The sequence below is a fragment of the Eptesicus fuscus genome, chromosome 11, assembly GCF_027574615.1.
Source record: "Eptesicus fuscus isolate TK198812 chromosome 11, DD_ASM_mEF_20220401, whole genome shotgun sequence".
NCBI classification, from domain to species: Eukaryota; Metazoa; Chordata; class Mammalia; order Chiroptera; family Vespertilionidae; genus Eptesicus; species Eptesicus fuscus.
This window is the reverse complement of record NC_072483.1, coordinates 72,049,212-72,074,290: the sequence shown is the minus strand read 5'-3', so window position 1 is coordinate 72,074,290 and position 25,079 is coordinate 72,049,212. Positions and strand designations below refer to the sequence as shown.

The 25,079-nt window shown below is 48.8% G+C and overlaps 1 protein-coding gene and 1 pseudogene across 4 annotated transcripts; both read right to left on the bottom strand.

Annotated features, from left to right (window-relative positions):
- Positions 1 to 10,779: 10,779 nt before the first annotated feature.
- On the bottom strand, positions 10,780 to 21,188 carry DNPEP (aspartyl aminopeptidase). 4 transcript variants are annotated; one of them, XM_028150918.2, is made up of 15 exons: positions 21,083 to 21,188; positions 20,444 to 20,537; positions 20,269 to 20,357; positions 20,043 to 20,156; positions 19,688 to 19,813; positions 19,348 to 19,478; positions 19,017 to 19,092; positions 18,793 to 18,918; positions 17,992 to 18,069; positions 17,063 to 17,146; positions 15,894 to 16,054; positions 15,496 to 15,535; positions 15,297 to 15,398; positions 11,274 to 11,441; positions 10,780 to 10,920 (listed from the first exon to the last, which is right to left on the bottom strand). In XM_028150918.2, the coding sequence occupies exons 1-15, from the start codon at positions 21,095 to 21,097 to the stop codon at positions 10,870 to 10,872; spliced, it is 1,455 nt and encodes a 484-aa protein (XP_028006719.2). In that variant the 5' UTR covers positions 21,098 to 21,188; the 3' UTR covers positions 10,780 to 10,869. The 4 variants fall into 4 exon arrangements, with proteins under 4 accessions (XP_028006719.2, XP_008143354.2, XP_028006720.2 ...); XM_008145132.3 differs by having other exon boundaries at positions 18,793 to 18,900; XM_028150919.2 differs by lacking the exon at positions 21,083 to 21,188 and adding an exon at positions 20,933 to 21,038.
- Positions 12,359 to 13,263, bottom strand: LOC129150747 (TIP41-like protein; annotated as a pseudogene).
- Positions 21,189 to 25,079: the final 3,891 nt, after the last annotated feature.

Sequence of the window (25,079 nt, the reverse complement as noted above, 5' to 3'; positions counted from 1 at the left end):
AACTCGAGGTTCAAAGGAAGTTCCTTTCCCAAGGGGAAAAATGACCATCATAAAGTGTGGAGGATGGAGGGGTGGGAGTGGTTGAGGAAAGATTGCAACTCATTTGTGGTCTTATTCTGCCTTGCATTCACATTATGAACGATATCTGGAAGGAGAAAGGGTTCAGAAACCAGGCCTCCATCCTCCACCAAGGATCTATTCTACATCCCACCCAACATCTCCTCTGTTCTGGTCCTATGTAGTTTACTTCAGAGGTTCTGGCTGGAACCCACCTGCCCTGACATCAAACAAGACCAACAAAAGCGTTTCAACAAAAACCACTTTAAAAATCCAGAGGTAGGTTGTCCTAGACTATCTCCTCTGACTGGCAATGCAGGGGGTGGGGGATGGGAATGCCTCAAAGTTTTGCTCAGTGAAGGAAAGAGTTCAAGGCAGCTCTAAAATGGGAGGAAATGTGGGATTTGTAATCTGTGGGCTTCTGTGCTGGAGGACTCCCCCTCTACAACATAAACCTCCCCTCCCCCAATAAATGACATGCTCTAATAGCAGTCCTGATTTGGGCAAGTCCTGAGGCAGAGGGACTCAGCAACTGCCTGACAGCTGGCCTCCCCTTGGCTCCACGTCTGATCTCCTTTCCTTTAGGTTTAGTCAAGGACCTTGACCTGGAGAAGAATAGGGTTCCATACTTTAGAACCATGGTAACCAGTTCTTTCTGAGTGCATCAGTCACTTAGTGATGATGATGTCACCCCAGCGACCAATCCAGACAGATGAAGCACAGTTGCCATGGTGACAGGAGTCAGAAGCTGTTTCCTTGGAGAGCATGAGAGTCTGAATTCCCCCTGAAGTTCAGGCTGCCTCTGGGTAGAGTGCATGGCCAGCTGGAGATGCTCAGCTCTACTGAGAAAGCCCAATCCAAGCCACCCAGTGTCCCTGGACCAAAACAATGCTTCCTAACAGGTCGATCTGTTCCACTCTTGCCCTCTACCAATACATTCTCCAACAGTGCTAGCCAAAGAGCATATGTCACGATGTCCTGTAGTAGTATACTTCTCAAAGAATGTGCACACTCATTTGCTCCTAGGCCTCATATTATTTAGGCAATAATTTAAAAATATTGCCCTAACCGGTTTGGCTCAGTGGATAGCGCATCAGCCTGCAGACTCAAGGGTCCCAGGTTCGATTCCGGTCAAGGGCATGTACCTTGGTTGCGGGCAAATCCTCAGTAGGGGGTGTGCAGGATTGATGTTTCTCTCTCATCAATGTTTCTAACTCTCCCTTCCTCTTTGTAAAAAATCAATAAAGCCCTAGGTGGTTTGGCTCAGTGGATGGAGCATCGGCCTGTGGACTGTAGGGTCCCAGGTTCGATTCTGGTCAAGGGCACATGCCTGGGTTTCCGGCTTGATCCCCAATTAGGGGACATGCAGGAGGCAGCCAATCAGTGATTCTCTCTCATCATTGATGTTTCTATTTCTCTTTCCCTCTCCTTTCCTCTCTGAAATCAATAAAGATATATTTTAAAAAATCAATAAAATATATTTTTAAAATAAATAAATAAATAAATAATAAAAATATTATGTATAACACAAATCAATGATAACCAGATAAACCTCCAGTTCCTGGTGTGACAAAATCACTTGTGTCAGACCCTCCCACTAACAAGACAAAATATAAAAATAACTGTATGGAAGCATGGAGACCAGCCAAAAGCCAAGAAAAACTAGGTGGAATATAATCCTTGAAAAAAGAATTTTATGTGTTCCACATTTAACAAGCTTTCCCCTGAGGATACTTCACCTACCATTCCCTGCAGCGCAGGGGGATACATGGCTCATGCAGAGAGTGGCAGTGTGACTGACCGAGGAAGCAGAGGCTGGCTGGGTTTCTAGAGCAACTGGAAATTGAAGGAGGAATCTGGGAAATGAGTGAGCTATAGAGAGGGGAAACCAAATCCATGTGCAAAGTTCGCTCCAAGTCTTAGCTACCTTCTAAATGACACATTTGCAGAGAGAGATTTCAAGGAACCTAGTGAAAAAGTAAAATGTCTGAACAGAAATTTTGGAAGCCTCCACAGTGTTAGAGGGACCGTTTGGGGTTCAGGACCTATAAAATTAGAGGGACTTGGTAAACACCTTGGGATTTTTATTGAAACCCTACAAGGACCACACCGCATGTGTACTGTAAATCCAAAGTCCCAGGACTAAGGATTAAGTCCCTAGGATTAAGACAGGACTGAAATACTCTTGTCCTAACCAGGTTTCAAGTTTTTGCCCAAAATTGAATGGTCTGCTGGAACGAAGTCAACACCCTTTAAATAAGGTGACCAGATTTTAACATTGGTAAAGCGGGACACCATTGACCGGGGGGGGGGGGGGGGGCGGTGTTCTTTTTTTTTTTTTTAAATATATTTTATTGATATTTTACAGAGAGGAAGAGAGAGGGATAGAGAGTTAGAAACATCGATGAGAGAGAAACATCAATCAGCTGCTTCTTGCACACCCCCTACTGGGAATGTGCCCGAAACCAAGGTACATGCCCTTGACCAGAATCGAACCTGGGACCCTTCAGTCCGAAGGCTGATGCTCTATCCACTGAGCCAAACCAGTTAGGGCTGGTTGCAGAATTCTTTGTGTGGTTTCTTGGGGTCAGGGCTGACATGACTGCTCTGTAGGGGACCCCAATGCTCAGAGGACACAGTGAACATCAAAAAGCAGAGTAAGGTCCCAGGCCTGCCTGACCTGGGTTTCTGGAGGGATTTCCTTCTACAAATGGAAGCAAAACCAAGACACATTTGAAAGCTGTGGGTGGGGATGGCTGTCATTCCAGCTGTGAGTTCACCTTGCCTTTCACCTGCTTTAGAAATGATCTGTGGGAGGGAGGGATCTGAAACCAGGGGCTGTGCTCTCTGAACACCACACCCCAACCTTCCTGTCCCACCTGACTCTGGTCATGTCCAAACCCCATCCATTTTGTCTCCAGAAAAGTCTAGAAAAAGCTTAATTGAGAATTGGCTTTAATAATCCAGATTTGGGTCAGCCTGAAATTACCCTTCTTGAGAAGATGAGGGAAAGTGTGGGGGATTGGACATTCCTCTCCGCCCTCCTCCCTCCCGCCCCCCCTCCCCCCCTCCCCCCTCCGTCCTTAATCAACTACAAGGTTGTGAGTCAAAGTAGGAAATGGCTCAAGGACATCCTAAAATGGGGAGAAACAAGGGATTTTCAATGAATGCACAGAGGCAGGGATTGCCACTCTCTTCCCCACCCCTCCCCCACAAAATTTTTTAAAAAAAGTTTCAATAGCAGTCTTGATCTAAATAAGCCTTGAGACGAGTGATTCAGGCACTTGTAAAAGTCTGAAGTAGATTTCTGTAGGCGCTTCCCTGATCCCCACCTCTAATCCTGTCTCCTTCCGGGGATTTTCCATTAGACAGGCCCCCTCGGTCTCCTGAGCCTGAAGAAGAATGGCAGTTCCTTGTTTGCGTATTTGGTAGAACCATGGCAACCAGTTCCTGTCCTGAGGTCAGTCACAGGACCGACATGTGATCTGGCAACCAATCCGAGCGAAGGAGGCCCAGCTACCATGGTGACAGGGGTGGAGACTAATTTCTTGGAAAGGGGTGAGGGCCTAAAGCACCTTTCAGATGCGGGCTGCCTTTGGATGGAGCCCAGCTAGGAGCTTCCCAGTGATGCTGCCAGGATCTTAGTCCAAGGTATCACCAGACCCCAGCTGGACAATTCAGTAGCCCCAAACAGGCCTACCTCCCTCTCCCTCTCTCTTCCTCTCTGAAATCAATAAAAATATTTGAGGGGGAGAGAGAGAGAGAGAGAGAGAGAGCGAGCGCGAGCGAGCGAGAGCACCCAAATAAAGGATTTCAAACTTGCTGAAAGAATCTCACCTTAGGGGACAATAGTTAAAGTTTCTCTTCATGCTTGCCCCTAGAAGACAAAGATGGGAGACAGCAAATAGCGGACATACTTCCTAATACCTTCCTTTGCAGTTATCACTCATGGAGCATGAGATTGTTTCTGGCTAAAATCAGACAGGTGTTCTCTTCATTCAATTCACTGGACTTCCCATAGCTCCTACCTGTACCCCTAACACTCATGCTCTTCCCGGTTGCTCTGTCTTCCAGACCACAGGCCTCACACCCCTCAGCCCAGTGGTTTTGGTGGTGAAGGCTGCTTGCCCATCCCTCATGCAGGTCTCTGGGGCATAGAACCTGGGTATCTTCTGGTCTTCACATGTTGAGTGATATCATCCTTCTAGAACAGTCCTGCAGGGTAAAAGGATGGAGAGTTGACACACCCCAAAAACCAGAAGTTGCTTTCCCCAAAGTGCACAGGGACCTCAGGGCATTGGAGGGATCAGAGACTGGCTAGGGTACAGAAGTTTGCATCCTGCCCACCTCAGCATTTGAATCCCTGCTCTTATTAGCTCTGTGACCCTGGGAAACGTAATTAAATTTGCCAAGCTTCAGTTTTCTCATCCATGAAATGACTAACCTCAGAGGATTGGTGAGAGAATTAAAGGAGATAATGCATATAACTTTCTTAGCACAGTGCTTGGCATATAGTAAGTGATCAAATGGGAATTTAATAATAATGCTGTTGTTTCTTCAGTGAGGTTGAGGATGGAAAGAGTGCTTTCAAACATAAGGTATTTCTCGCACATTAGACACTATTAGTAACAGTAGTAGCAATTTGAACTCAAAACTTCTGAACCCTGCAACCATGAAACTGATTTTAGAAAGGGTCAGACACATTTTTCTGAGGAACCCACCTCCCACTCTCCACCCCCATCTTTCATGTCATCCATTGCCATACACTGAGCCGCCCACTGCAAAATTCAGAATCTGGCATATGTGGGGATGAGCACATTAAAAGATGCTAAATTCTATAGCCATCAGGGAAAAACAAATCAAAATCAGGGTGAGATACCACTTCTCACCCACTAGGATGGCTAGAATAAAAAAGACATGGTAACAAGTGCTGGTGAGAACGTAGAAAAACTGGGACCCTTGTAAATCGTTGGTGGCAGCTGCTATGGAGAACAGTTTGGTAGTTCATCAAAAGGTTAAATAGCCTTAGCTGGTTTTGCTCAGTGGATAGAGCATTGGCCTGTGGACTGAAGGGTCCCAGGTTCGAATCCAGTCAAGGGCACATACCTCAGTTACGGGCCTCTCCCCAGCCTGGGCCCTGGTCGGGGCACACGCAGGAGGCAACCAATCAATGCGTTTTTTTTTTTCCTCTCTTCCACTCTCTCTAAAAATCAGTGGAAAAATATCCTTGGGTGAGGATTAAAAAAAAAAAGGTTAAACATAGAGTTACCATATGACCCAGCACTTCCACTCCTAGGTATTCACACAAAAGAAATGAAAACATGTCCACACCAAACTTCTATACAAATGTTCACAGCAGCATTATTCATTACAGCTAAAAAAGTAGAAACAAACCAAATGTTCATCAACTGATGAATGAATAAATGTGATATATCTATACAATAGAATACTATCTATATAATAAAAACCCAGTTGTCATAACTCCATAATGACCAAAGACCAATCACCAGGAGGTGCCTTGACGCTGTATCCCATGATGCGCCGGGTTTGGGTCTCATGCGATTTCTCACACTGGGCCCCTAGTCCTATCTAATAAAAGAATAATATGCAAATTGACCATGCCCCACAACACCCACAAGCCACGCCCACCAGCCAATCAGGAGCGAGTATGCAAATTAACCCAACCAAGATGGCTGCAGCCACGGAAAGAGCAGGAGGCTTGGGTTTCCCCGGCAATGGAGGAAGCCAAGCTTTCCGCCTGCCCTGGCCTGCCTTGGCCTCCACTCAAGTCTACAAAGTTTCAATTATAGAAGATAAATAAATCCCAACAAAAATGGCGGCAGCTACGGAGCTGGAGAGAGCAGGAGGTTTGGGTTGCCCCCGGCAATGGAGGAAGCCAAGCTTCTGCATCCCTGGCCTGCCTTGGCCTCCGCTTAAGGCTACAAAGTTTCAATTATAGAAGATAAATAAATCCTAACAAAAATGGCTGCGGCCACGGAGCGAGCAGGAGGCTTGGCTCCGCTCAAGGCTACAAAGTTTCAATTATAGAAGATAAATAAAGTCCAGATACCAGGGCCTCCACTTGGGTCGCCGGGGGGCATGGCCAGCCTTCAAACCACCACAGGCCCCTCACCCAGGTCACCCCATGCCCCAAGGGAACCCCCACCCTGATCCGGGACACCCTTCAGGGCAAATCAGCCGGCCCCCACCTGTGCACCAGGCCTCTATCCTATCTAATTTTATATAATAAAAGAATAATATGCAAATTGACTGTCACTCCAACACACAAGATGGCTGCCCCCATGTGGTCAAAGATGACTGCTCCCGTGTGGACACAAGATGGCCGCCACAAGATGGGAGGGCAGTTGTGGGTGATCAGGCCAGCAGGGGAGGGCAGTTGGGAGGGACCAGACCTGCAAGGGGGGGCAGTTGGGGGCGATCAAGCCTGCAGGGGAGGGCAGTTAGGGGTGACCAGGCTGGCAGAGGAGGTAAGTTGGGGGCAACTGGGCCTGCAGGGGAGAGCAGTTGGGGGGACCAGGAATGCAGGGAAGGGCAGTTTGGGGGGACCCAGGCCTGCAGGGGAGAGCAGTTAGGGACAAACAGGCTGGCAGGGGAGCAGTTAGGCATCAATCAGGCTGGCAGGGGAATGGTTAGGGGGTGATCAGGTTGGCAGGCAGAAGCAGTTAGGGCAATCAGGAAGGCAGTCAGGCGAGCAGTTGGGAGTCAGCAGTCCCAGATTGTGAGAGGGATGATGGATGAACCTTAAAAACATTAAGCTAAGCGAGAAGCTAGTCACAAAAGATATACACTGAGTGGCCAGATTATGATCTCTGAACACATAATAATCTGGCCACTCAGTGTATATCCTATATAATAAAAGGCTAATATGCAAATTGTCCCCTCGACCAGGAGTTCGACCAGCAGGCAGGCTGGCCAACCGCCCATGTCTCCTCCCCCTGGCCAGGCTGGCCGGACCCCACCCATGCACGAATTCATGCACCGGGCCTCTACACACACACACACACACACACACACACACACACACACACACTGAGTGGCCAGATTATTATGCGTTCAGATATCATAATAATCTGGCCACTCAGTGTATATGTATTGTATGATTTCATTTATATGAAATGTCCAGGATAGGCAGGGTGTGATGCTGAAGGGTATGGGTTTCTCTGGGGTATGATAAAATCGATTGTGGCGATGGTTGCCCAACTCCATAAATATGCTAAAAACCATTGAGCAATTATATCTCAATACAGTTATTTGAAAATCACAAATAAATTTAGTTTAACAAAATGGAAGCATTATAGCTTAACACAGCTTTCCCCAAACCAGTTATTTAGGAACCACCAACATGGTTTTTGGCTTATCTTTGTGTCATTGCACTATGGTTGGCTTACTTTTGAAAGTTGATTCATGTTGTTGTCTTTAATTCAAGAAATATTATTTTAAAAGGAAGCTTTTCCACTGTAAATGGAAAAATCATTATCTCTTTAACTATTATAGATAACGGTAATTATAAAAAATAAAGAAGAAAATTTAAAAGTGAGAGAGAGAGAAAGGCCCCCCCCCACCCCCTTCAGCACCCTACCATGAGAGAAGGGGCTTTGGCAGGGGGAGCTGGGCTTTGAGGCAGTGATCCCTTTTACATGTCAGGTAAAAGGAGAGACCTACACAGTTAAAAGACTGTATGTACATGCAGGTATATGTGTGGGTAGTGTGTACATGTGCATGTATATATGTTTGTGATTATATGCATATATAAATTTGTGGTATATATGAATACCTGTATATATGAATATGTGTGCATGAGCATGTACATGTGTATGGGTGTGCGCGCATAAGTGTGTTGGCACATACATGCATGCTTAGAAATGTCACCTGCTACGTGCTGTGGAGGAAGCCAGAACGTGTAGATTCATGGTTCTCTGTGCATTTGGATCTCCTTTTTTTCTTTTTTTGGTTGCATTTGGCTCTCTTTTGTCAAGGCTTCCTTATTAGTTAATTTTTGTTTTAATATTTCAGTCTTCCTTGAGCTGTGCACTAAGCAAAGGGCTTACTCTAGTCCCTGGAAGCTGAGTTCAGTGGAGAGCAGCGCCCTCTGGGGGAAACAGAGAGATGAGCCAGGGGAAGGGGATTTTCTTGGAGAGCCCATTTGAAACTCGCATTAGTCTCCATCCAGGGCCAATCCAGGAGCTTCTGGGTTTATTAGGTAAGAAGGGGGCATTTCTTTACTTCTAACAATCCAATCATTTTAGAAGCAACTCCTCTTTCAATTTAGAATGCTTCACTTTTGTGTTTGGAAGCCTTTATGCTTTTTTCTTTTTCCCTTAAAAAAAGTATTTTTACCTTATGATTGTGAAAAGTAATGCAGATAAACAAGTGGATAAAAGATAAAGGTTCAGCTCAACGGATTATTAGTGTGAACAACCATGTGATACTCTGCAGGCAACAGAGCACTGCCAGTACCCCAAACACCCCCTTGTCCCTTCCAGATTACAACTTTCCCTCTCTTCTTCCTCCCAAAGTTAATCACTCTCCTCACTTAGTGGGCATAACGTCCTTCTTTATCTTTGTTGTTGTACAACATAAGTACACATTTGTAAAGACTAGTGTTTAGAAATGTAATTATACAGTGTGCTAGCTTCCTAGGGCCGCCACAACAGATTACCATAGACTTGATGGCTTAAAACAACAGAAACTTCTTCTCTCAGTTCTGGGGGCCAGAAGTCTGAAATCAAGGTGTTGGCAGAGCCATGCTCCTGCCAAAGGTTCTCTGGAGGGTCCTTCTTTGCCTCTTCCAGCTCCCGGGCATCCTGGCATTCCTTGGCCTGTCGCAGCATCACTCCAATTACTGCCTCCATCTTCACATGGCCTTCTTCCCTGTGTCTCTAAATCTCCCTTTCCTTTCACTTATATTTCTTTTTTTCTTTTTTTAATATATTTTATTGAGTTTTCACAGAGAGGAAGGGAGAGGGACAGAGTTAGAAACATCGATGAGAGAGAAACATCGATCAGCTGCCTCCTGCACACCCCCGACTGGGGATGTGCCCGCAACCAAGGTACATGCCCTTGACCGGAATCGAACCTGGGACCTTTCAGTCCGCAGGCCGACGCTCTATCCACTGAGCCAAACCGGTATCGGGTCACTTATATTTCTTATAAAGACAATAATCATTGGATTTAGGCCCACCCTAAATCATCTCAAGATACTTAACTAATTATGTCTGAAAGACTCTATTTCCAAATTAGGACATTCTAAAGTTCTAGGTAGACATGAATTTTTGGGAGACACTATTCCATTAACTCAGTAGAATATGTATTATTTTGTGTTTGACTTCTTTTGTTCAATATTACATTTTAAAGATTCACCCATATTGCTGAATGTAGTTATATCCTACTCATCTTCATTGCTGTATAGTTTTCTATTGTGTAACTAGAGGCCCAGTGCATGATTGAATCATGCACATGTAGGGTCCCCTACAAGCTTTCGCTTTCGATTGCTATGGAGCTGGGTGCCTGTCCGCTGGTGCACCAGGCCTTTCAGAAGCCTCCGGCTTGGCGGAGGCTTCTGAAAGGCCTGGTGCCGGAGTAGACAGGCACCCAGCTCCCCCGCTTTTGATGGTCCGCAGCGGGACCTGAGCTCGCTGCCCCAGAGGCCCCTCTGTTCTGCAGCACAGCCATGGCACAGACGGTGAGCTGGCGCCGCCACTAGCGACGCGAGCTCAGCGTCCTGCCGGCCCAATCGGCTACCCTGGCCACCCCTAGTCCCGCCCCCTGCGCCTCCCTCTGGCCCAATCGTGGGCGTAGCGGAGTGATGGTAATTTACATATTACCATTTTATTAGGTAGGATAACATTCCATTACAGTTCAGAGTAGGATGTACTTTGAAGCTAACAAATCTTTAGGTTCAAGGGTCCTCATCTTCAGACTTCTTCCAAGGCTCTGGTAGAAGCCCTAGCAATGTGTTCACACGATCAAATATTTTTTGCGTGGTTTGCAAAAGTAATTTGTTACATCTTCTCATTTTAGTAGTACCTTTTTTTCATCTAATTGCCCTGGATAGAAACTCCAGTATAATGTTAACTAAAAGTGGCAAGAGCAGCCCTAGCTGCTTTGGCTCAGTAGAGCGAGCGTCAGCCTGCAGACTGCAAGGTCCTGGGTTCGATTCCTGTCTAGGGCACATGCCCGGGTTGCGGGCTTGATCCCCTGTAGGGGGAGTGCAGGAGGCAGTGGATCAATGATTTTCTCTCATCATTAATGTTTCTATCTTTCTCTCTCCCTCTCTGAAATCAATAAAAATATGTATTTAAAAAAAAGTAAAATAAAAGTGGTGAGAGCAGACATCCTTGTCTCATTTCTGATCTCAAGGGGAATGCTTTCAGTGTTTTCCCCTTTTTCAAGTGGGGGGCTGGCTAATGCTCAACACTGAGACCTAAGGGCTAAGCTGGGCTTCAGGACTATTCTGGGAATGGAAGTAGGGAAGAGCATTGAGGGAGGACTGAAGATGGGAGAGATGACCTTTCCACTGTGGGCCCATCCGCCTTCCACACACTTCAGGCATGAGCTTCAGGAAGAAAAGAGATTGGAAACCAGCTCCCAGGAGTTGTGGTCTCCTCTACCTGCACCCCAACCTCCCCTGTTCGGGTTCCAGAGGTTTAAGCCAGGCCAAACTCCACCCCTCCAATCACCAAATAAACACAACAGCAGGAGTTTAAGTGAAAAATCCACTTTAATATTCTAGCTTCAACTCCGCTGAGAACTTCACTTCTCCAAGTACAAGAGAAGTCTTTCCAAGAGGCCTCAATCCACTAAGAGGTTACGGCTCAGAGAAGGGTACAGCTCAAAAAAGCCCTAAAATGGGAGGCAACATGGGATTTGCAATCAGTGGAGACCAGATGGGGGTGCCCCACCTCACCTCCCACCAACGTGGGCCCCAGCGAGAAGCATAGTTGTTTCGCCCACTTACAAGTGCTGCAGTCTTGTCCCTGATCCCTTCTCTGCCCCTCATTATCCCCTGGGGGCTGATCAAGGCCCAGGTCTTGAGAATAATAGGGACCCTTCTTTTTCTACATGGTAGTACCAAGACAACCAGCCCCATCACCTAGGCCAGCCACTTAATGATGGTGATGTTGCCCCAGCAACCAATCCAGGCACTAGAGGGGGAAGGAGCTCAGCCCGATGGTGATGGGTGGGGTGGGAGTCACCTTGAAGAGGGTGATGGTCTGGAGCACTCCTGTGGTGCAGGCTGTCTCCCGGATGGAGTGCATGGCCAGTTGAGGGCTGCCTAAATCCAGTACACGCAGCCCCAGCCGAGAAGCCAAGATAGGTCCAATGGTGGTCCCACAGGGAGAGTCATTCCGGACCATGAGATCCTGGGGAGAGGTGAAGAGGTTTTTGAGTAACATGTAGTCTGTGCTCATTAAGGCCAACGAGGAAGTCACCTGACAACTTCAGGGCTGAAAGGGGCCTGGCAGATGGTTTACTTCTACCCCCTCCGAGAGTGGATGTGACCAGCTAAAATCACAAAACATTAGATGGCAGGCAGGGGAATTAAAGAAAAAAAGTATCCTTTATGCCACTCTCTCGCTTAACACATACTCACCCCCATATAACACACAAAGGAAAACCACTCTGTAGTTTTGCTATTGACATTTTTAAACTATTTTCTTTATATTCTGGTAAAAAACTATATAAGAAAATCAAGTTAGATAACAAGACTTTAGTATAAGGGAAAAACAGAATTATAAAATCAAATTAAGTAACAACAGCTCATTTTTTAAGAATTACAGTATTAACTCATGATTTTCAAAATACATATATTATGAATTTTGACACTTCTAGCTATGCCCTCCCAATAACAATGAACACTCTTGATGCCAGACCATGGTCTCCGATATCATTATCTATTAAAAGCTACCAAGTCTGGGCAGAGAAATGAACAAGATGAGCCTGTAGTTTCTTGTAGTGCCAAAAAGCAAGAAAACTTTAGCCATGTCAAAATACACAGGCATTACACTGGAAGGATATCAGGTGGTGTGATTCCTCCAACTTTGTTCTTTCTCAGGACTGCTGTGGCTCTTCAGGGTCTTTCGTGGTTCTAACTCTGTGAAATACGCCATTGGTGACTCCAGGAAACATAAATCTGATTATGAATTCCAAGACAGCCAGTACAAACAGCAGTTGGGTGGAGCCGACCTGCAACAATCTTTTTTTTCCTTTGAGGTTACAGAAAATCGGCACATAGACAAGGCAATTAATTCTCAAAATAAGAATACCCGTCTCCATCGGGTTCCAAGGTGAGTATACGGTACATCACATTCTATTCCACAGGCGCACTTTCTTTTGCCTCTACGGGGTTATGATCAATTCTTTCTGGAAATAGTAGCTTCTCACAAACTCCTCCCTGATCGGTAAATACTGTCACATTTCACTAGGTTCCATGAAGAGGAAAGGTGAAACATGCATGAAATTAGCAATTTTGCTCTCTTGCGACATTATGTACTTGTAACATGTTTTGTTAGCCTCGTGGTAGTCTCATGCCATTCATTCTGATAAGCACTCCATCAATTATCAAGAAAAATTACAATAGCAAAAAAAAGCTGGAAGGCATTACTCTAATTTTCAAACTTAGGCTTGAAATTCCATGATCATGAAGCTCATCCTCAAACAGAACTTCTTCAAACCAATCTGTTTTCTGGCTTTCCATTTCTCTGTATCTATAAGATCTGTTGTAGGCACAATCTTTAACTTGAGTGACTCTCCAAGAAATGTTCCTTATAATCTGTTGTATAGGTCCAATTTGTATGGTTTAATAACCTCTGTGGAGGGTTCACCCTCCGTCCTGCTCCCCTGCCACTCTTCCACACAGGCTACTTTAGGCATTTGTAGCACTGAACTCAACCCCAAAGCCATGCTGGATTCTTAAAACATTGTCTCCAAACATCATTCTGGGGAGAGGTGGCATATGCAATTCGTCAGCTAACTTCTCCACTGCCACTGACTTCATGATGTGGGTCTTGGTTGCCATCAGCTTCCAGGGCCTGGAGAAATCCTCCTAGTGGCTGTTCTGGAAGCTGGGGATCATCAGGGCTGAGGTGGGGCCCACATGGACCTCGTGGAACAGGCTGGAGTGGCGGCAGTGGACAACAGTTCCTCCGCCTCAACCTTCAAATTATTACTGCTTATGGACCATGCACCTGGTCACCCAACAGCTCTAACGGAGACATACAGAGATTCATGTTTCCACGCCTACTAACACAACATCCATTCTGGAGCCCACGGATCGAGGAATAATTTTGACGTTCAAGTATTATTATTTAAGAAATGCATTTTATAAGGCTATAGTTGCCTTACAAAATGATTCCTCTCATGGATCTGGCAAAGCAATTGAAAACTAATAGGGATCACCATTATAGAACATTCACAATTCACGGGGAAATGGTCATAATATCGACATTAACAGTTTGGGAGAAATTGATTCCAACCCTCATGGATGACTTTAAGGAGTTCAACTTCAGTGAAGGAAGTAACTACAGATGTGGTGGAAGTAACAAGAGAACTAGAATTAGCAGTGGAGCCTGCACATGTGACTGAATTGCTGCAATCTTGTAAGATTTTAATGCAACTCTAAAGGTGAGCAAATAAAGTGGTTTCTTGAGATGAAATTTACTACTGGTGAAGGTGCTGTGAAGATTGTTGAAATGACCACAAATGATTTAGAATAAAACATAAATCTGGTTGATAAAGCAGCTTCAGGTTTGAGAGGACTGACTACATTTTTGAAAGAAGTTATTCTGTGGTTAAAATGCTATCAAACAGCATTGCATGCTACCGAGCAATCATTTGTGAAAGGATAAGTCAATTGCTGCAGTAAACTTCACCATTGTTTTATTTTAAGAAATTGCCAGTCACCACAACCTTCACCAAACCATCACCTGATTTAGTCAGCAGTCATCACCATGGAGATAAGACACTCCACCAGAAAAAAGATTACAACTTGCTGAAGGTCCAGATGATAATTAACATTTTTTAGCAATAAAGTATTTTTTAATTTATTGACATTTTTTAGAGAAAGAGGAGGGGAGAGAGGAATGGAGGGGGAGAGAGAAACATCACTTTGTTGTTCCACTTATTTATGCATTAATTGGTTGATTCTTATATGTGCCCTTATCAGAGATCAAACCCACAACCTTGGTGTACAGGGACAATGCTTTAACCAACTGAACTACCCAGTTATGGCCAGCAATAAAGTATTTTTTTTAAATGTATTTTTCATTGATTTGAGAGGAAAGGAGAGGGAGAGAGAGAAAGCCACACCACGCCACCAGGCAGTAAAGTATTTTTAAATTAAGGTGTATACATTATTATTATTATTTTAAATATATTTTTATTGGTTTCAGAGAGGAATGGAGAGAGACATAGAAACATCAATGATGAGAGAGAATAATTTATCAGCTGCCTCCTGCATGCCCCCTACTAGGAACCAAGCCTGGAACCCGGGCATGTGCCCTGACCTGTAATCTCCTGCTTCATAGGTTGGCGCTCAACCACTGAGCAACACCAGCCAGGTTATACATTACTTTTTAGCCATAATGCTATAGTACACTTAATGGACTAAAATACAGTATAAACATAACTTTTATATGCACTGGGAAACCAAAAACTTCATGTGAATAGCTTTATTATGATATTCACTTTATTGTGGAAGTCTAGAACCGAACCCACAGTATTTCCGAGGTATGCCTGTGTCTATACCTATACCTATGACTAGATGGGCCAATGCCAAAGCAGGAGTGAAATTGAATAGTTAAGAATTCCAAGCTCCCCAGCCCTGAAGTTCCCCTATGGAAGCCCCCAGGGTGTGTAAGAGAGACACAGGGGAGGTGGGAGTGCTGGATGGGAAATGGGCAGGACTAACTCACCATGTGCCATAAGCACACTATACCTTTAATCCTCAGAGAAATCCAGCAGAATAGGCATCGTCATCAGCCCCATTTTACAGGTGTAGAAACTGAGACTCCGAGAAATTCAAAGACTAGTCCAAGGTCACAGGGCTAGTACCACGGCAGAATCAGCATGGATCCCAGCTCTGCCTATATCCAAAACCCCTGTTCTCCTCACTCTACTGGGACCCTCTCCACTAAAGGTTGTCTACCATGCTCCCCACTCATTGAGGGCCCATCTGCTTGTGCCCCTCTGCTCCCTTCCGAGGCAGTGCCAGGTCTCACCTGCAGGGGCACCCCGACATTGTTGGCCACCCTGCGGATCAGGGCCTCTGACACCGCATTCGAAGCATAGCGCTGCTTGTTGTTCACCTTGATCACAGGGCCCTGGGGAGAGGGAAACCAGGAATCAACGGTGAGGCCGCCAGGAGGCCCAGAACCAGCCAAGCTGACAAGTTCTGAAAAACAACCAGGGGCACCTCACCTTGTGGAATAAGGGCCGGTGGTTCTCCTCATGCTTGTCCCTGTAAGAGGCAGTTTAAGGGCAAGAGATGGCAAACAGGAGCCGGGCCTGTCAACACCCACCATTTCCACAGCAGACATCACTAATGGATCCCAGCATGCTTTCCCACCAGCCCGGCAGCACCCGAGTCATGCCAAACAGTGTTCTAGGCAGCCTCTAGCAATAGATGGAAATGAGTTCGCAGAGAGAGCCCAGGCATTATGTGACTTTGACCAAGCTCAGCCTGGGAGCAGTCAGAGGAAGGTCCCACTGAACCTCCCAGTTGAATGAGTAAGGGGAAGGGGGAAGAAGCCAGGGCTCAGGGTTACGCCCAGCTGTCCAGCTGTGTGAAGACTGCATGCCTGGCATGGCACACTCACACGTAGTTGGGGTGCACAGCATGGGCCATGTCCGCGCTGATCATGTAGGACTTGGGTATGGCTTCCTCGAAGGCCGTCAGGTGCTGGGGCGAGGCCGAGATCCGCCGCAGCACCAGCTCCGTCAGCAGGGACTGTGCCCCTTGGGCACTTTCAGACCCCACCTGCCAACAGCAGAGACCTGGCTCTGGGGATCTGGGCTGAGGGGCCAGAGTTGGAGGCCAGGGAGAGGGGCCTAAAGCACACACTGGCCCAGGACCCCACTGAGTCACTGGGTGAGGAATGTGGGATGTTATCAGCAACTTCCCCAACCCTAGTGTCACCAAAACCTGATGGTGGGCTGGGGTCAAAGTAATCCTCAGTCATCTCTGGGCCAGAAACAGCACTTTCTAGCGCAGCGGTCGCCAACCTTTTGGACCTCACAGACCACCAGGGGCGACCGCTGTTCCAGTGGGCTCCCTGCACGGCCCCCTTCCTTCTCCCGACCCTGGTAACCGGGGCTCGGCACAGGTGCCCCACCACAAGGATGAATCTTCTTCTACGCATGTGACAGAGACTCTGTCCACGGCATCTCCTATAACAGAACATCCAAGCTAAGCACATGACGTGCCAAGGTGAGGTGACATTCCTACTTTCCCCTGAAGCTACACATGGCCGTGCTCAGTTCTGTGGAATGTAGGCAGTGATAAATGGGGTCTTTGGGTCATGCCCTTTAAAGGATGGGCAGGCACTACCCCGATGCCCTTTTCTCCCTTTCTACTAACGCAGTACAGACGTGATGGCATGAGTTGGAACAGCCACCCTGGGTCCTGAGCTGGAAGCCCTGTGTTCAGGATGGCAGAGACCTGTCCCGAACTGCTAACTCTGACCTGTGCGGTTACATGAGAGAGAACCATCCCGCTGTTCAAGTCCTGTTCCAGCGTTCAAGACAGCAGCCAGCACCAGCAGGCACGAGGACCCACCATGTGCTGCCCTGGGGCTTTGAGGACAAAAGGGCACAGAGCAATTGGGAGGTCTGGTCACACTAGAGGCAGATAAAGGCTGAGCCGGAGGAGACCAAGTGCTAAGGGAGCACAGGCAGCGTCTCCCCTGCTGGCTCAGCGGGCGCCTGGCATGGGCTGGCCACGGAAGACTCCCCAGAGGGGCCCCCCCAAGCCCAGCCCTCCGCATACCTCTTCATTGTCATAGAGGGCAATCATGCGCACATGGGGATCAGCAGCCAGGGAGGCAGGGGCCGCGCAGGAATCGATCAAGGCCTGGTTTGGGGGGAGGAGGGGATCAAAAGCATCATCCTCACCCCTCCTGCTTCTGTAACTCGGCCCACCACCACCTCGGAGGTGCCACCCTATGGGGTTCTTCTCCCACACCTTCCCATGCAAAAGACAGGCAGATGTGTAGGATAGAGGGAAGGGCTGAGAATCTCGTAAAGTCAAAAGAACCACACAGATCATGCAAACTAATCGGCCTCAGCAAAAAGACTGAGGTCCGAGGGAGTGACTGTGGTTCCATCAGGGTGACATGACTGGCTGGCTGGTGGCAGAAGTGAATGTGTGTCCCAGGTCTAGCTCTGGCCTCCATTACAGCCCCAAGTCTGTCTCTAAGAACAGGATGGGAGGGAAGAAGAGGTGTAAAAAGGGCAGAGGGAGGGGCAAGGGTAAGAGGAGAAATGGTGGGAATACCAGGGTGGCTAGGAGGAAGAGATCCCCAGGCACAGAGAGAAGGCTGGGTGGGCTTAAGCCTGGGGTAGGGGGATGGAGAGGAGCAGAGAGAGGTGGGTGATACTGCCTGATGGGCTAAGGCCTTTCCCTGGAAGCAGAGTTAACTTAACAAAGAGGCAGCAGGAGCAGGGTTGGGACAAGATACCATGGTGCCCCAAACCACCTCTCAGCCTTCCCCACTGCAGCCCCAGCCTCCAGATCAGAGCAAGGATGGAGCCAAGAGGCTGAAGCATTTAGACCCCTCCCCATGGTCCACCACACAGCAGACTGGGAGGGCTGGGGGGCTACAGTTATCTCACTACTGCTGGGGCTTCAGACGGCCCCCACCCCCATTATTCCACCTCTCCTGGGGCTGTGTGCCCCGTGGGGGTGCCCCAGCTCACCTGCAGGGCACAGAAGCAGCTGTGCAGATTGTCCAGTCGAGGGGCAAAGATGAACTCCTCATAAGCACCACCCAGCACCTAGGACGACGGGACCGTCAGCCTGACCTTTAAACCCTCATCCCAACTCACCTGCTTTTCCCTGCTCTCAAGGGCCTGAGCTTGAGCTACCTCTTTGGTTCCTTGCATAACCTCTCCCTGACCTCTGGCTTAGGACTGATACTGCTGTGCAGGGCTGAGTGCAGAATGGGGCTGGGCTGGAGCAGAGGGAGGGGAGGTTGCAGGCCTATAGTTCCTGACAAGTTCCTATGGGACAGGAAAAGGGAGAATCTGAATGGTCACAAGAAAAGCTAAGGAAATAAAGAAAGGAAGAGACCAGCCAACACACAGAAACTTAGTGCACGTTCAAACAGGATCGAACATCCAAAGCCTTAGCAATGTCCTATGGTCGGCAACTGGGAGGGACGTGAGGGCAGACTCCAGAAAAAGGGTGGGCACATCGAGGCCTCTTGCCCTCAGAGGTTCAGAGCCAGTGTGGGTCACAGAGGACAGGGCCACCTGTGGTAGAAACTCCTAGGGAATCTTGGAAAAACAGATTCCCACACCCCACACCAGAAAGTCCGGGAAGCAGGTCTAGTGTGGGAAACTACCATTTTTTTGACACAGAGGTAGGTGGTGTCTCTGGGAAGAACAGAAATGAGAGTAACTGGGGGACTGGCAGCGTTGGTGAGTGCTTCGGGGGCACACTGGGACAGGCTGGGATGCCCGAGGTTCCCCGCCATGAGATCTGCAGCCGCTCCTCACCGCAGGCTGGGTGTCCGCAAGGCAGAGCTCCATCTCCAAGATGTCCTCAGGGCTCAGCCCCAGATGGCCACAGAGAAGGGACATGAGGACCGAGTGGTGCCGGTCATCCTGCAGGGCAGAAGGATGCTAGGAGGAGGGTCTGCTCTTCCCTCCTCTCCCATTCCCAGGGGACCGGTCCCTTCCCCACCTGCTCACCCCTCCCGGTGAGCAGGGGGCTGTCTTACTGCAGCATTGAGAGGCCCTGGCTCAGCAGTCCCCTTCTCCAGCTCCTCCTGGACTGCTGTGGCAAGGATGGGGACTCTGGGGAGACACATGAGGAGGGGATAGAGGGCACAGCAGGGCGGGCATACCTCAGCTCAGGCATCTACTAGTCCTCCCCCCTCACCCCCCCAATGGCAGAGTAGTGAGGCCCTTGGACATCACCTCGGCCCCAAGAGTAGAACCTGAGGGCGGCTACCATTGGGTGGTACTCTCCCAGGTCCCACTGGGGCTCCTTCCGTCACCGGGTGCCACACCCCATCCCTCCCGGTCACCACAGCCCTTGCCCAGTCTCACAAGTGTGTCTCCGTGTTGGGCCCAAAGTTCTCATTGACATTTCGCTGCAGATGGATGGCCAGGTGTGGGATGCGAAGAATGGGCCGGTCCACGTGCACCAGCCGCTGCTCCAGCCGGTCTGAGGTAGGGCACTGTGGCCAATCAGGCCTGGTCAGCCCAGGCTGCCTCCCAACCACAGCTGGTTAAAGCCCCCACTTCACACAAACGAACCAAGGTGGTCCTCTGACCTGGACCATCCCAACCCCCTTCCCCAGGGGGGCCGTGCACAGGTTCCCTGAAGGAAGGTGACAATCTTCAGGCAATTGAAGCCGAGAACCTCCCAGGTTCCATCCGTTACTACCTTGATAATGACGCGCCCAGCCAAGGTCAGGTCACGGTCAAACCAGGTGCTCCAGATGCCACCACCATAGGTCTCCACACCAACCTGATGGAAGCCCACCTGGCTGCGGCGAGATCGCCGTTTCACCTGAGGGTGAAGATGGGGAATGTGATGTCAGAGAAGGCTGCTTGGCATGATTTGGAGATGAGAAAGACTGTTCACAGGCTAAGTAACAGAATGAAGACTCAGGATACAGAAGTGCCCAAAGTGTGGAAGAGGCCCTGCTCCAGGGAATAGTGCCCCGAATATGTACCTCCTGGCTCTGTTCTGCCCTGTTCCCTGCCCCGCCCCTCTCAGCACAGCCCCAGTTGCTCACCCGAAGGCAGGGGCTGTCCGTGTGGGCACCAATGAGGCTGAAACCATTGCCAGGAACATACTGGCCTCCCACAGCAAAGGCGATGATGGTGGAGGAGTTCCTGGTCAGGAAGTACTGGGGGCGGGGGAGGGGAGGTTTTGAATCGGATTAGCCAGCCTGCCGGCATATAGGACTTTGAGCCCCAGCCTTAAGGACCTGACTTTTGCCCCTGCCCCATCCCTGGTACCTTGCTCTCGGGCTTGAGATCCCAGCTCTCCGTCTCCTTGAGTTCACGGAAGCCAGCCTGGAGGAGACGGCTGCGACACTCGGCCACAACTGTGGGGAAAAGACCTTGCTCACAGCGAGGGAAGCCGGTAGGGGCACACCAGCTCCCACTCTCCTCCGCTGCCCTGGGCACTTACCGTGGAAAGGAGAGGGACTCCGGTTCACGAACTTGATCAGTTCCCGGGCCGCAGCCTGCACCGCCTCTTTGCTGGCCCTGCCGTTCATGGCCACCTAGGGGAGGGGGCGCTCAGAGGCTCCAGGGACTTCCACCCCAACCACGATAGGGACCGCTCCAAGGCTCAGAATGCTGCCTCCCCTAGTTCCGCGGACCGTACCTCAATCTGCAGAAAGCTCCGGCGCTCGAGCCAAAGTATCACAACCCCAGCAGCGATCCCCGCCCAGCCCGTCCAAGACGCCGCGCCCCGAAGCCTCAGCCCGGCCCCTAAGTCCCGCCCCACGTGCCCGCCCAGCTGAGAAATCCCGGTCGGGTCTCTAACTCCAAGCCCGCCAGCACCAAGTGCGTGATCCCTTTCCGAAATTACAGCCCTGTTCCCCAGGGAACACTCCAACTCCCCTCCCCCCTCTCCTCCCGCCCCCCAGTCTCTCGCAGGCCACCCTTTTACAACCTCAGGACGGTCAGGTCACGCGGGGCCGGGCTTTCGGTTTCGCTCAGGGATGGGCGCAGCCCCAACCCTGCGTGCTGGGGAGCTGGGGCCCGAGCCGGCCGGGCTGGGTCTGATACCGAATTTCGAGCAGGGCGGGCGGTGGCCACCTACCTGCATTGGCCCCATTCGTGGGCTAGGCTTGACTCGCTAGGCGCTTGCACTTGGCCAGCCCCCGCTCCCGCCGCGCCAGGCCCGGCTTCGCTGTCCGCCTGTCCCCGCCCGCCCTGCCCGCACCCTCCGCGGCGATGGCGGGTGCCCTCTGCCGCACCGGAGGTGGTAGGACAGCCGCCAAACACCGTCCCCACCCCTCCTGGAGGTCAGAAAGTCAGAGAAAACTTGTCCCCCGCCAGCTCACCTGGTCTGACGGATACTGTACAAAGTGCCCTCTCTTTCATAGGCACCCTGTGATGGTAAAAGCAACACGACTAATGGTCATGGGGCCTCACCATGAGCTTTGGCTTTATGATAAAGCTTGAGGTGTCATCTCATTTAATCTTCACAACTGCCCTATCGACTTTGTACTTTTACTGTCATCATTTATACATGAACAAACCTACACACAGAGACCAGCAACCTGTCCAAGGTAGTAAATGGCAGAGGTGGAGTTTGGACTCAGTTAACCTTTTGCACTCGGATGTCGAGATTAAAATTACTCTTTGAATGTATCAACAATTTGAAATATAAAAAAATCCAAATAAGTAAGTTTGTATGAAAAGAAACTCCAGTTTTTTATTTTACTGCCGCGCTTTGTAAAATCTGGGGTATTTAAAAAATTAAATCCCGAGTAGAATAAAGGAATCGAGAAAAAAGCAAGCGAGTGCAAAGGGTTAATTAATTACGGGGCCCTGGAACAACCCACTCTCAGGTCTTTCCTGGGCCTTTCTTTTTCTTGGTAAGTGTTATGTCACTTGGGAGGCCCCTGAGGGACAGAGAACTTGCCCAAGATCACACAGCTGTTTGGAGACATCTGGGATTCGACTCTAATATATGTACTCCACAGCTTAAGACAGAAAAAACACACACCTAGATCCATTTGTTCTTGGAGATATTTCTCATATTCCTGTGTCAAGAATGGTGAGTAGCAATTTAATAAAACCATTCACCTGCCTAACCATAGGCTCTGATCAGGACTCTTGGAGGCCTCTAAGTCCTGCTACCAGGGGTGTTGTGAGCTCCCAGGTTTGACTGGTGGATGGAGCAATCTTCATGTATGTACTGGGGTGGGAATGTCCAAGGCTGGAAAGGTCCTGCAGTCCTCACTTCAAAGGAGTAGATATTGCAGGGGAATGTTCAGGAATATACATATTTGCCCAGCTGGTGTGGCTCAGTGGTTGAGTGACAACCTATAAACCAGGAGATCACAGTTCAATTCCCGGTCAGGGCACATCCCTGGAATGGGGCCTCAAGGCTCTATCCCCAGTGTGGGGCATAAAGGAGGCAGCCAATCAATGACTCTTTCTCATCATTGATGTTTCTATCTCTCTCCCTCTCTCTTCCTCTGTGAAATAAAAAAATTTTTTTTTTAGATTATACACACTAGGCCCTGACTGGTTTGGCTCAGTGGATAGAGCATCGGCCTGCGGACTGAAGGGTCCCAAGTTCGATTCCAGTCAAGGGCATGTACCTTGGTTGTGGGCACATCCCCAGTACCTGGTGTGCAGGAGGCAGCTGATTGATGTTCCTCTCTCATTGATGTTTCTAACTCTCTATCCCTCTCCCTTCTTCTCTGTAAAAAATCAATAAAATATATATTTTTAAAAAAGATTATACACACTAGGTGATAGGTTAAATTCATGGCATTTTCCAACCATTTATGGAAATGCCATTATGTATAAAGGTTCAGTGTTGATGTGACATGTGTCCTTGGGGAAGGGACACATTCGAAGACAGTGAAAAGAGCTGAAACAGGGGTACAATGTGTAAGGGAAGGAGACTTAAAAGAAAAATCTTCAATGTTCTTCTGATCACAAAAAAGAGTACATGTAAATGTGAGAAATTCAAATATCACCAAAATGCACAGCTTAGAAAGTTAAAGATAAACTGAACATCTGTTCTTTCTTTAAAATATATTTTTATTTCAGAGAGGAAGAGAGAGATAGAGCATCAATGATGAGAGAGAATCATTGATCAGCACATCCTCTACTGTGAATCAAGCCCACAACCTGGGCATGTGCCCTGACAGGGAATCGAACCGTGACCTCCTGGTTCATAGGTCAACACTCAACCACTGAGCCACACTGGCCTGGCTGAGCATCCATCCTATCTAATAAAAGAGTAATATGCAAGTTGACTGTACCTCCGCTATACCCACAAGCCATGCCCACCAGCCATGCCCACCAGCCGACCAGGAGCAAATATGCAAATAAACCCAACCAAGATGGCTGCAGCCACAGAGAGCAGGAGGGAGGCTTGGGTTTCCCTGGCAATGGAGGAAGCCGAGCTTTCTGCCTGCCCTTGCCGGCCTAGGCCTCCACTCAATGCTACAAAGTTTCAATTATAGAAGATAAATAAATTTAAACAGAAATGGCGGCAGCCACGGAGCTGGAAGAGCAGGAGGCTAGGGTTGCCCCCAGCAATGGAGGAAGCCAAGCTTCTGCAGCCCAGGCAGCCTAGGCCTCCACTCCAGGCTACAAAGTTTTAACTATAGAAGGTAAATAAATCCCAACAGAAATGGCTGCGGCCATGGAGCAAGCAGAAGGCTTGGCTCTGCTCTAGGCTACAAAGTTTCAATTGTAGAAGATAAATAAATTCCAGATACCAGGGCCTCCGTTTGGGTTGCTGGGTGGGGGGTGGGGGGAGAACCCCACCCTGATCTGGGACACCCTTCAGGGCAAACCAGTCGGCCCCCACCCATGCACCAGGCCTCTATCCTATCTAACAAAAGAGTAATATGCAGATTGACCATCACTCCAACACACAAGATGGCTGCCCCCATGTGGTCAAAGATCCTGCCCCCATGTGGACACAAGATGGCCACCACAAGATGGCCAGCAGGGGAGGGCAGTTGGGAGGGACCAGGCCTATAAGGGAGGGCAGTTGGGGGCAATCAAACATGCAGGGGAGGGCAGTTAGGGGTGACCAGGCTGGCAGAGGAGGGAAGTTGGGGGTGACTGGGCCTGCAGGGAAGGGCAGTTGGGGGGGGGGACCAGGCCTGCAGGGAAGGGCAGTTATGGGTGACCAGGCCTGCAGGGGAGGGCAGTTGGGGGTGACCAGGCCTGAAGGGGAGGGCAGTTAGAGGCAAACAAGCTGGCAGGGGAGCAGTTAGTCAATCAGGCTGGCAGGGGAGTGGTTAGGGGGTGATCAGTCTGGCAGGCAGAAGCAGTTAGGGGCAATCAGGAAGTGTAGGCAGGTGAGCAGTTGGGAGCCAGCAGTCCTGGATTGTGAGAGCAGGCCTAAATGGGCAGTCGGACATCCCTCGAGGGGTCCCAGATTGGAGAGGGTGCAGACTGGGCTGAGGGACATCCCCCCTCCACGTGCACGGATTTCGTGCACCGGGCCTCTAGTTCTTTATAAAAAACAAAACAAAACCCTCTTAAGAAACCACAAAGAGAAAGGATAAAGGCTATTTACCAGAAATTCATAGCAGACATTAGTGGGGAAGTACAGAACTGCTCCTATTCAAATCAGAAGACACAGGTGAGCTGTTACCACTGGTAGCAAATGTGGGCCTGCAGTCAGAGCCAGCGCCACAGAACAAAATAAACAATTATACATGGGAAAGTAAATTTGTCATTATTTGTAGATTATTTGATTACTTAGAACCTCCAAGAAAATAAACTGACAAACTTTTAGAACTGGTGGAAAGGATGGCCTGATGTTAAAAATTATCGGCTTTCCTGTGCAAGAATCAGCTAGAATATGTAATAGTAAAAAATGTCCTATTTACAAAAAAATACTATTAAATTCCTAGGAATGAACATATGAGAGACCCAATTGCACTGTAACTAAGGAAATGCAAGTTAAAAATGAGATACCATTTTTTGATTTGTCAGATTAGCAAAAATGAAAAAGATTGGTAATATCAAGTGTTGGAGAAGGCTGGGAAATACATGCCTTTATGCCCCATTTCTGTGGTACAACCACTCCCTGGGGTGATTCCAAGTTGCCA

Bases quoted from the DNA above. Each gene is read 5' to 3' on its own strand.
- DNPEP (XM_028150918.2), bottom strand. The intron at 18,919-19,016 runs GTAAGACAGCCC...CCCTCCTCCTAG, and splicing joins CAGGGCCTCTCAATGCTGCA to CATCCTTCTGCCCTGCAGGA. The intron at 16,055-17,062 runs GTATGCGGAGGG...TGCTGTTGGCAG, and splicing joins CCCTCTATGACAATGAAGAG to GTGGGGTCTGAAAGTGCCCA.